A 13,000-nucleotide genomic window follows, 5' to 3' on the forward strand; every position below is an offset into this window, starting at 1 on the left:
GATTGGGTGCCAGGGGATCTGTTCTCATGGTACGCTGTCCTACAGTGATGTCTTCCTCTTCTTCCATGTCTGAGTCGGCTTCGGAGATGGAGACCTGCTCTTCCTCCTCTTGCACCGAAGTTGCAGGTTGGATGGCGAAATCTTCTCCGAAGAGGTCCTCAATGGAGTCGCTGTGGTTTTGCATTTCGTGGAGCAGAGCCCGATGATCACAACGTGTCTTTTTCGATTGGATGGATAGACACGCGTCACAGCTTCTCTCGTTATGTTCCAGGGACAAGCAGAGGTTGCAAACTTCGTGCAAGTCATTGTATGGAAATTTAGCACAACACCCGGGACATAATTTACAGGGAGTCCCTTCCATCGACTGCTAACGGGATTGCCAGGGTCGGCCCGACGGCCTGCCTCGAGGATCCCAATGGAAAGTTTTCCGAAGTCATCGATGCGCGTCGAATGAGGGATCGCGATTGACAACAATACCGTTGAGAGTAGTGGATTGTGCATTGAGGGAGTCCGAAAATGGTACCGAACTGAAGGGCAGTAATACACATCCGAACCAGATAGCGGAAAAAAACAATCTGTGGATGGAGTCAATGCCAATGCGCACTATCCTCGAAAGGAGAAGTCACCTACCTTGGGACTACAAGACTTCTTCGAACAAAAACAAAGTGCAAACATCCAGACCAAACCCAGATGGCAATCTATGCTACAGCATATGATCTACAGGTCATATGCCTCGACATATTGTTTTTCCTCAACGTGTTTATTTTTGTTGCAGCCATTAGATGATGGGATAATGCCGAGTATGTGACCCAGAAAGAAAATCATGCTTAAAGAACCATTTTACATAAAATTTAGTTACTTTAAATTTCTGATTTAAAAATACCCATTATGTCACCAAGGTCAGCATTCAAAAAGTGTCTTGCAGGGAGGCAAAGATACTATAAAAACCTAGTGTAGACAATATGGAAAAATCTTGGAGAAAAAGAGGAACAATACTGTTATGACAACAGCTGCACGAAAAATATAAGAGAGAAATGTAGGAAGAGGAGAAGCAGAGGAAGAGATGTTAAAAGTGTGTTGATTAAACATTAGATAGAGGGGGTGGAATGGCGAGTAAAACAGAAATAATTAAATGTATAAACAAACTGTAGCGGGGAAGCTGCTATGTGGATAAGGAGTCAAGAGGGAGGGAATAGTTCAAAGCAAACTGAGAGTATGAGAAGCTGACAGAGAAGGTGAATCAGGTGGGAAATGAGTTAGGGATTACAGGAGGAGCAGGGCACAGACAGCATATTGGGCAAAGTAATTGGACAGATATGGGGGCAAAAAGGCTGGAATAAAAGCAGTACAATCAAGAGAGGTCAATATGGATGAAAAAGTATAGAAAACCTGCAGTAGCACAAGACAACTTGCACCACACTGAGAGACAAAGACCAACAGACATGGAAGGGATCGGACAGAGCAAGTTAGAAAAACAGAACAAGGAAAGAAGAGATTAGAGAAAGTATTATAGTTCAATAGTGTGCGTCTGCGAAGGCATTTTATTACTTCCCAATACACACCTCACATTTCGGACATGCACAATCATCTTCTCTTTATACCTTCATCCTACCTGTTGCAATTTTCTAGCATATCCTTCAGTTCATGTTCACTTTGCACCTTCATTAGGTCATTCCCAGTGAACCATTCACAAAACTCACTAGGTCCATTCACCTTTTCTTTTCAACTCTGACCCCTCCAGCCTTTTAAGCACACTAGCTATTATGATCCCATTACCTGCCTCTCTCAGTCATCTCTACATGAAAGCATTAGCAGCCAGACCTTTCATTCATTTAATGTATATCCTTCTCATACCCCCTCCTCCATTAGGATTGTCTTTACATATTCAGCCTCACTGCCTATCAATTTTCCCAGAACTATGACAGTCACCTTCTCTTTATTCATTCATCTTGATTGTATGACGGAACAATGCATGCGATTATATTGCATGCTTAAGAAAATTTCTTTACTACAGCTGTGTTGTTTACCATGCATGCCTCTACAATGAATTTTGTTGTAAATGCATGATTGGTAAAGGCATATGCGTGGTAAAGATCACAACTAGCCCGCACCCCGCCCTGAGCCCTAAAACCTGTCCCCAGCCCTCCAAAACACCTCAGCCTTGAAAACCATTGAGACCCTCTGCAAGGAACCCTAAAATCCGGCCCCTAGCACTAAAAACTGCCTCAACACCAGCCCCTTGACCTGAGCCCTAAAACCAGCCCCCAGCCTGACAAACTACCCTTATCCCCCCCCCCCAGCCCTGCGTCCGAAACCTTCTTGGAGCGATCCTTCCCGTCCCTCCACGCAATCTCCCTGCCCATCCACTCTGAATCTAGAATGCTGACTGCCTTTACCACGCATATGCATGGTTAAAGCAAAAGCGTGGTAAAGGCAAGCATGGTAATGCCTGCTGGGTAACAGAGTGCGTGGTTCCACCAGCATTGTAAATGCTATTTTCCGTTCATCCATACCATCATTTACCCTTTTTACTCAATCCGCCCTATTCTTTACCTGTTCTATTTGCCTTTTCTCCCACCTTGGTCATCTTGCCTTTTATCTTTTTCAGAGAATATTTATATTCTCATGTGCCCCATTCATGTTTATCCTTATTACTACTTATTTGTTCTAATTTTGATCTATTCCTTCTCACCCATTCCATTTATCTTCTCTTTTCACATTCAGTCAGTACTGGCTTGCTGTTCCTCTCCAGATTAAGTTGTTTTGCTGATTCTCCTCATTACCATTGCTTCATATTTCTCCTCTGTCTCTGTTGTTTTCTAAATCCCACATAAACATTTTAGGCTGTGCATTCCTACCTGGTCCTATTGTCCTTGCATATTCTCATCCACTGATTTGATTTTTCATATCTCTTTCACCTTCCCAATGCCTTTCCATCTACCTCTTCAGAATTCCTTCAAAGTCTACGCTGAATGTCCACTTTTCTCAGTTTCAAATTATTATTACTGAGTTTTATATAGCGCCTGGTTACCCTTGGGCATCCTCCTAGGACAATGCAACCTTTTACTATTGGTATTTATTTAAACTGCAGTGTTTCCTTACTTTCTAGTATAGGAAATCTGCATATCAAATTACCATTTTCCTGCCACCACTTTGACTTTCAACTCATCCCCAGACACAGGAGTTCTTGTTTATCTTACACTCAATACTTACACACAGCTGATTACTAGAAGAAGCTTGGACACACTTTGAAAGTGACGACCACCATGACGTTCCTCGGAGAAGTGCCGGGTCTGTGTGGAACCTGAAGAGAAACAGTTGATTTGTCAGGTCTCTGTCTTGCCTTTTGTTATTAGCTGCTTTCCCCCACAATACTGGAAAATGGAAGGACAGTTTTTGGATATTCGGGGCCAATAAAACCTACGCATATGCAATATGAGCGAAAGGGTTTGCAGGAAGTTTAGGTGAATCTGCAAAATGTTTCCATCCTTTAATAAACATAATTGTTGTGAAAATTATGTCTGATGTGTATTAAGCAGCATGTATTTGGGCTGGTATCCCACATACACTTTTATCACGAGGGCGTACCTCTTATACAAAGGTCAAGTGAGATACCATAGCAGACTTGTTAGAGCATTGGCTTTTAACCTGTGCCCCAGGGACACATGGGGGTCCGCAAAAACTACTAATGGGGTCCATGAATGTTTAGAAAATTAAATAATATTAATAGATCAATAAAGTGTATATAAAGAAGCAAAATGTAAAGATGAATATTTTTAAATGTTATGTAAACGTTAAGGAATCTGAAATTAAGATAGTATCCTCAGACTGATTTGTGGGCGCAGTGAAAGTGCATCAAACAGATTAGAGTATGGACAATGAGTGCCCTAAAATGAATTTGGAAAAGCTTCAGACTTCCCACAAAAATTAAGATTTTTAATGTGTTATATTTGTTTGTGAAATAAACAAATATTTAATTATTTGTGTATTTGTTTAAAGAATGCTTGTTTTTGCATTTTTTGTGGTATGGTTTTGCAGGTTAAATCATCGAAAAAAGATCCCTGGCTTTCACTGACGAAGTAGTGTGTGTGTGTGTGGGGGGGGGGGGGGGGGGGGGGGGGGGGGGGAATTCAACAGAAGCCTTTTGCCAGAGAACTTTGAGAAAAAAGGCATAACTGCTTTATAAAGACATTACATGAAATTCGAGAACCCCTACATTTTGGAATTATGAAATATTGCTCTTGCGTAATATCAATATTTCTACCAGCTCTAGCAGTCATAAGATGTGAGGCATTTTGGGTGAAACCTTTAGAATCAGTGGTAGATTCAGGCCACTAAATTACTGATAGAGATAAATACGGAAGGTGTAAAAGGACACTGAGTCATGGGCAAAATGAAGTTGTGTTTTGGTGTACAACTACTGCCATACCATATCTCTAACAGAGGCATTGGCCGTGAATGCAGACAAATGCTAAATAGTTTTGGAAAAGAGAATAAATCATTTGCTGCAGCATTAGATGCCATGATGGCAGTTACAAAAGAGTTCTTTCAGAAGCCTGCCCACAAGCAGGTGTCATGGTTGGGAAAAGCCTTCTCTGTCTAGGTGTTGAAAGTGTGGACAAAAGCAGCTAGATCTGATGGAAATAATTGTCAGTTGTATCTGCTGGATCTCTCAATGACTGGAAGAATGAAGCGACTACAGACACACACCCAGGGAATTGACAGAGGACGGATTACACAATTGTCATCGTTAGGAGATAAAGATTCCCACCTGCCACATGCTTGATCCTGTGTATGACCTCTTCATCTGTGGGGGTGGTTACTGGGCTAAGTGGTTCATCAAGATGAGGGACACGTAAATGAGAATGGGTCCGCTTCCTCCGCCGAAGGGCTGCTACTTTACTTACTTTCTCTTTGGGGGATTGCCGATGGAGCTCAGATAGGTAGGCACTCTCAGTTTTTGTGAGCTCATTTTCTGAAAAATAAACATTGATTTCACGTTCATGAATGTCACTGAATTCATAGTGGAAGACAATTGTTTGATTCATCCATCCACCACTACCAATACTTCTCTCAACTAACCAATTACTTCCTTAGCAATTCCAATTACAAAAAGTGTTGCTTACCTTGTATCTTCTACGGTACTAGCCATTAGATGTTCTTTTGCAACCAATAAGTAGGAATGTTGAACATCTTGAAGAATGACTAGAAGTTAATAGGTAGAGCAGACTCCCCCTTGAACCTGTCTATCATGACCCACAGCTTGATGATCAGTTGCCTTACAGAGAAGGTGCTGTTGGATGTGGAGCTTGCACTGTAAAACCATAACGGCTAGGTACTTTCAATATAGTTTTGACCCGTATTAGGACTATAAAGGGTAAAGGTAGCACTTGTGTATATTTTAGCACCTGTGAACCCTACAATCTAAATGCAGGTTGCAGATGCTTTGGTTTTTGCCCAGACACTTACTCCAGTTTTGCGCTGGCATCAACTGCCTTTGCAAAATTGCATTCCGGGATAATAACATTGGCAGAAGTCCTTTGCTTTCCTTATTGTCCATTTCTCATAGTGAGATCAAATAACATGACGAAATACACCTGATACCAAGTTATTGGCATCTAGGTGTTATTCCACTCCGTATATTGTGACACGAAGGGTCTAATATACCGTGTAGCATTTTGGGAGCAACCAGAGATCTAAGAGATGAAGCATTTACTTGTTAGAATACTTTTTCAACTCAACATTTGTTGTAAATTAATATTTTGCATTATCCTGCTGCATAGAACTGAGTAGCAAAATGAGGCTCTTCATGTGAAAATTCTGAGCTTCGGGGTTTGTCCGTAAGGAGACTCCTTAATGAAAGCTACTTAAATGGTACCACCAGAAAATGTTATATTGGTAACATAGTCTCCTGAAAACGTAACACAAAACATGCACTGGTTTCTGTGTTAATATCCTTCTTTGAGCAATGTTTAAAATATGTGATGTAATATAATACTTACAAAGTATGCACCCCAAACCGTTTGGATTAATCAGATTATGCATGTGCTCCTTGATGAAAGGAAACATCTACTGACCATGCCTCAGTGTCCTCTTCACATTGTTTTCTATATTCATAGTTTAAAATACGTGAGTCGACTCACGTGAATTTATTCCAGATCCGAAAATGTACAACTATAGTTGCATCAAAGTAATTTGTTTCTTTTGCACTGTGACTAGATTGCAATGCTGCGTACGCTAGCCTTTCAGCTTGTTTTGGAGAAAGGTCTGACGTTGGAGCAGCATTAAAGACATTTCTAATAATTAGTTACCGTAACCCTTGTAACATGTATAGAATAGCTGCCCAAACAGCAATACCTGATTAAAGTACTCTATTGATTGTTCATCAACATATACTTAGTTTTATCATCAGATGATGACAGGTCATAATAGTTTGGAAGTTAAAGGTCAGTATACAATGTACTGCACACTTTGACTTCTTACCACTGCTCCAATAGACTGAACATGTTTTCTTTTTCTCATGCTATTGCCGACAATATGGGTCTCATTCATCTGTATATCTCATCTTCCTTAAAGGAGTAGTCTCCAGTGGTTTTTATTTTTCCTCCCAAAACATATGCAACCGATAAAACAATGTCCTTTTCACCATAAAATGATGTGTCGTATGCCACAAGGTTCTTTCTTTGTGTATTTGGAACCTCTAATAACTACTCTCTGTAGATACAAGTTTAGATATCACTTGTATGATAACGACATCCAGATTTACATTAGAAACCCACATTATCTAGAATGATTTTGCCCCATGCAGGTGCAACATTAGGTATCTCAAAAACTGCTCCATGAACTGGAACAAACTTAAAATCCTCATCACTCAGGGGAAGCCAGGTCACCCTGTTTGACTATCTCCAAGAATTAGGTCCTCTCTTAACAACATTAAGCATAATCAGAAAACCTATAGTCATTGGCTCTGAAAGTATCCTTTCACCTTCATCACCTTTGTGGGGATGAACACGTCACCCCACCCTTGTTGCAAACCTGCGCAACCCTCCACACTCTCAAACCCGGATGTTGCTCGCACCACTCAACACTGAAGGGGAATTCTTTTGCACCACTTGTATGTTCTTGTGCACTCTTCCACGCTCACAACTCCTGCACTTACAGCGCCCAATTACTGACTCACTCTTATCCACACTCACCAGCCACAAACCACACCGTAAGTAACACTTTCCTTAACACTTCTGCATACTCCTCAACCTCAACACCCGCCCTGTCACCAAACAGGCCACAGAGATCTGGGACCGGCTACACAATCATGCCCTGGACCTTCTGTTCCTCACGGAGACCTGGCTAACTTCACATGCCACAGCCCCCCCTTCCAGCTACAAATCTACCAGACAGGACAGACTACACAAACCCTTTGGTGGATTCGCCATAGTCTTCAAGTTCTTCAACATCTGTCAAACCTACCTGGACACATCACCACGCAACAAGGAACACCTGTCCTCCAAGCTCCACATCACAGGCAACTTCACCTTGAGTGGCACCCTTATCTACAGACTTCCAGGAACTTACACCAACTTTGCTGACACCGTCATGAACTTCACTGCATCCCTCAACCTTGACTCTAGTGCCTTCATCTTCCTGGGAGACCTGAATTGCATCCTGGAAGATCAAACCATCTAGAAAGCAATCACACTATTCAAAGATATGGAAAACCTTGGTATCACCCTTCATGGTAAAGAACCCACACAATCCGCCGGGCACCTACTGGACACGAATTTCACCACCTTCAACAACATCTCGATCAACAAGCCCATGCCAGTCACCTTAACCGACTACTTCTTTGTCATATTCCACCTCCCTATCCTGCCAATACAGGTCTGCCACTGCCAAACATTTTGCTGGACAGGAACACAATCCTAGATGAAGACTTGCCAACCACATTAATGGAACACCGGCCTGGACACAGCAGCAGCCTACCTGACTCAATTACAAGGTTCAACAACTGGATCAACACCTGTGTCAACAGCCTGGCTCCAATCAAACCCAAAAAAGCCACTAGATTTAGACTAGTTGGTACATGGCAGAGCTCAAGACGATGAACCGCCACTGCAAACAGGAGCACAGCTGGCGAATGAGCCCGGACTATGAGGAGAAGAACCCCATCAAATCTGCAATCAGACGCTACCAACAGCAGATCTGCACCACCAGATGTTCTGCATTTGCGGACCACATTGACACCAGCTCAAACAGCAGTAAAGATATCTTCGGCGTACTGAAAGGTTTCACCTCCCCCAGCAGCCACATCCAACAGCATCAGTCCCTCACATGACCTCTGCCCCAAGTTCTACAAGCTTCCCTGCAGCAAGATAACAATCATAAATGACAACTTCAACTCACAAACGGACCAGGCAGACCTTGCAACATGATCTCCATCTGGTCCATGGAAACCACACTGACCAAAAGGCCCAACATCTACACTGATGAAACTGCCTCCACCACGCAGTCCATTTACTGTGGGGCCCCATTGGGCTGTTGCCCCCAACATGGCTTCACCAAAGGACTACAACCCATCAGTTCAGCAATCACCACGACCCTAAACACATCAGTTTCAACAGCCACTTATCCAGACTCCTGGAGACATGCCACAGCACTCCCTTCGCTCAAGAAGGACAACACCACCTGCCAATTAGGGTCCCATCTCCCTGCCAAAGCCCTGGAGAAGATGACGAAAAAGCCCCTAACCAACCATCTCAATGCACATCAACTCCTCGATGCCAAACAATCTACCTTCAGACCTAACTACAGCACGGAAACATCTCTCCATGCCGCACCTGATGATATCCGTATGATCCTGGAAAGAGGAGAAGAGTCAGCCCTCATCCTCTAGGACCTCTCAGTTGCCTCTTGCTTCCACACTCTGAAGATACAGAGGAACATCTTCAAACGACTCCCAAGCAGCACAACCAAAGTTGTCACCAAGGCAATCATCACAAGTAAGCTGGGCTACAGTGGCATCAGCAAGCAGCTCACCAGGCGACTTAAAACACTGCAGAATTCCGCAGCCTGGAACACACTCAACCTTCCACAACACATGCACATCACACTGCACCTCAGGGAGCTCCACTGACATCCAATACACAAACCTCTTCGCACACACTACAAAGCCCTACAAAACACACGCCAAACTTACATCAACCACTGAATCTCCATCCCCAAACCCACCAGGTACCTTCACTCCGATGGATTCCTAATACATCCCTGCATACACAGAACAAGAGCCAGCAGTCAGGCTTCTAGTCATCACTCCTAAAACTTGGAACAATCTGTCATTTTACATCAGAGCCACATCATCAATTCTCCAATTAAGCACGACACTGAACACACAGCTGTGCAAACAGACCTCCAAGCCATGCCTGGCTTGCACCTGATTTTAGCTGCAGGATACCCTACTGGGTGATAATGCATTTTACAAAAACTCATAATATAATATAATGTAACACTAGTGCTGACACATCAATGAACAGACCTCAATAATGAGTAAACTTTGACGAGCTCAAACCTTTGTGGCTAGACTCATTCTTGTTCTAAAACATGAGATAATATCACACCTGTTCAGAGTCCCCTCTATTGTATGCTGGTAAAATAAAGTGTAACATTTAATACTCTTTGCTTGGTCTACAAGGCCTTGAACATCAATGTCCAGAGTACCATGGCAAACTGTTTCACCTATAGCAACAGAGCAGAGGCCTAGGGTTGGGCTAACACCACTACTAAGAAACAAATGATTTGGTGGGAAAGTCCAGCCACTCTTCTGGCAGCTCTACCCTTTGGAGATACTTGCCTTGTTGCCTCGAGGCTGACTACAGAAATTCTTCAAACAGCCGAAGATCCACCTTCTCCATCCGGACTTGAATTTGTTTAATTGTTTCTGACTATTGATTTGCTCCACCACTTGCCTATTGAGTACTTTGAACCAACCTTTAGTTGAACTCACTGTAAAAACTATACATAAATAAAAATAAATAAGTAGGCATGCATCTACAAAAATACCTAAGTGGTGGAAGTAATCATCCAGTCCACTCCAGAGGTTTTTTTCAATGAAGGTTTTCACCAACCCCCAAGGCTGTTTTCTGTACCGAAGCTCTGTGGAAACCCTGCAGCATAAAAACAGGAAAGGAATTTGAAACAAAATGCCTCTAACAGATAATACAAAAGAGGTACTCTGGTAAATAGTAGTGCTGTATAACCCATATCCTTCTTTGGGAGATTTGCCCTTAATATAGGGTGCTGCAGAATGCACCCAGCCCTTTGGAGGCCCTACCCTGAATTTAGATGCAAAAACACAAACCCGCCAAAATCTTCTACGGTTTATCCATTTACCCATGAGGTACACAGAGCTCCTTTAGTTTGGAACAGTCTACAGAGAATTCTCAGCATAGCATCGAACCATTTCGGTTTGTCAGTCTCAGATGTGAATGACTGACAAAGCTGGACATATTTTCATTCCTACTTGGTCTATTGAGGCTAAAGTGAGTCTCAGACTGTGCTAAGGGGCTCATGTTACCTTGCGTTTTTTTTTTTTTTGGATGAACCTATTATCGACATGTATTGTTTGTGGACCAACGGTCCGAATAAACGTGATTTAAACTTACCTTGCGTTACACTAACAAAAATCAACATAATAGTGACTGCAGAATTATCTCTCTCTCTAATAGAACAGTAAAATGATACCTCCAATTTACTCTTTACTAATATACCGATAAACAACTGTGTTATTCATTGGCTTCAGATCCACTTAAGCATTCAGTGCGTTTTGGATTAACTTAAAATGTTAGACCTACAAGATGCTTGTTGACTGTCCTACTTTGAAAATGGGTTGAAGTCCTAATTGAAGCAAATTTTTGGGATTCACACATGGTGATGTAGTCAGGTCGACAGTGATTGATTCTGATGGCCTGGGGCACAAGGCTTGAGAAAGATCTGACTATGTTTCATTGTTAGTTTATCCACCATAGAGCACTGTTCTGTTATCAGGCTCATTTTCCAGAATTGAAACATAAGAATTATTGAGATCCATTCTAACTATAGTACTGGCTACTCTGTTTGTGATGTACAGTCAACATCACCAAGAATTTCCGGATCGAGGTACACTCAAGGTCTAGCTCGACCATATGGTATATGGCAAGTACAAGAACAGTACAACACAATTCTCACAGTTGCGATAACGATGGCAATATCTGGCCAGATGTATTAGTACACTTGCAAATTACACTTTTAGGACGCGTCTACCTTTATCAAGCAATAACAAACTAGTTATTAAAATTAAGAGGTGAATTAGTAAACTAAAGTCACTCACAGTGGTTGTGTATACTTTAACATAGTTAATCAAACAAAATGACTTACTTAACGGTTTGAGGTATTATAAGATCTGAATTTTCTTGCAGATTCTATAAAAACTCAATTAGCAGGCATATTAGGTTAAAATTACTGCTTACTTAGAACATGGCAGCAGTAACTCCATTCATTGCAATTTTCCTGTATCTGCCAAGAATCAATGTTTCTACATTGCCCCTCACTTCTAAATGAACCCAGAATTAATTATAAGGGGAAAACATGCTCTATTTGGGTCATCACTGGATGTACTTAAATACCTTTGCGCATTTTTAACTTTAGGTCCGACCCTTAACAATACAATTGGGAACTAAATAGTGGGAGTCAGAGCCACATAGATTTATTTGTGACAAAATTCAATGGCATCTACCCCAAAGCATGCAGTTTTAAAAAGGTTTACTAGAACCAAGCTGAAGAAGAATGTAACAGAATTGGGATTGTAACGTACAATTCCTCATAGATGCATAAAGAAACCTGTAACTCTCACCTCAGTCGGCTTTTATTCCTGGCGACCCTTGTAAGCGTGTAGCGGTTAATGGTGTAAAAGTAATCATGATATGGGACATCATGCGTAAGAACTTCTGCATCTATTACATAGCACTCACTCTCCTGGCTAGCCTTGTAGAGAGTCTGAAAAGAAAACACACCACTTGAGAACTTTAACAGACACCCATGTTGCCGTACAACATCCCGGGTGGCATGGTTGAACACCAGAGAATAATCTTGTTCGACTACAACACATGCAAATACATGCTTAAAACAATATACCATTATAGGGTATACAACAAGGATCATTGGATTACTTTTGCTGTGGCGGATATATGCAAATCAAATGATACATGTAAACATCTCACAGTTACACAATACATTCCAGGAGCTGCAGCATCAATTTGGAACTTGCTCATGATGAAACTTCGACCATCTGAATGTCTATTGGTTTTTCATTTAAAAAAGTGACACGTTTTTCTCTTTTTCTAGAGAAGCAGAATTTCCTCCGAAGTTTTTCTTCTTTTAAGTTGCATCTACTTCCATATTGTTTCCTCTTTCCATTTTTTTCTCCCTCCAATAATTCAAATTGCCCATTTTTTTAACTCATGCTGTGCTCCTTTTTCTGTCCTCCTCAAACTACCACCCATTCTTGGTTTTTACATCTCCATCAATTATTCCTCACCTCTCTTTTTCGATTCTCCAACCCCGCCTCTTACTCAGTTTCTTTCCATATTTAGGATCGTTCTGGGACCAACTCAACTGAACATTTCTCCGTTATTGGTTTGTGCTTGCTCAATTGTAAAATATCTTTTCTTCCATGCAGTTTGATGTAAGCTAAAGCATGTCTTCTCTTGTTTTATATACAGAATGTGCTTATGCCACAGGGTTTAGTGTGCTATGTAAGAAGACATATCTAAATATATAACACCTATGTGTCCAGTATGATCCTGGAGGAATAATGGTCCCACCATACACATTAGCTCTATGCAAAACAGATGGATCTCTACATCTCGGAGCACACACTAGTGTGTTGCCTTCCTCACACCTCCCATACACGAAGCACCTCAATGCGGCAGGCTCATATTCCGATCACTTATCGCCCCATTTGCAGGTGCTG

At 41.8% G+C, this 13,000-nt stretch overlaps 1 protein-coding gene across 4 annotated transcripts in view; it reads right to left on the reverse strand.

Moving 5' to 3' along the window:
• The window catches only part of GRAMD1B (GRAM domain containing 1B), a 1,455,160-nt gene that overhangs the window by 123,624 nt on the left and 1,318,536 nt on the right, over positions 1–13,000 (reverse strand). For all 4 annotated transcript variants that reach the window (XM_086956958.1, XM_086956959.1, XM_086956960.1 and 1 more), the window contains 4 exons: positions 11,882–12,024; positions 10,054–10,157; positions 4,772–4,975; positions 3,214–3,304 (listed from right to left, as the gene is read on the reverse strand). In XM_086956958.1, the coding sequence (XP_086813084.1) occupies positions 3,214–3,304; positions 4,772–4,975; positions 10,054–10,157; positions 11,882–12,024 (542 nt within the window). The remainder of the gene's footprint in view (positions 1–3,213; positions 3,305–4,771; positions 4,976–10,053; positions 10,158–11,881; positions 12,025–13,000) is intronic.

The sequence above is a fragment of the Lissotriton vulgaris genome, chromosome 2_1 (assembly GCF_964263255.1).
Source record: "Lissotriton vulgaris chromosome 2_1, aLisVul1.2, whole genome shotgun sequence".
Lineage (NCBI taxonomy): Eukaryota > Metazoa > Chordata > Amphibia > Caudata > Salamandridae > Lissotriton > Lissotriton vulgaris.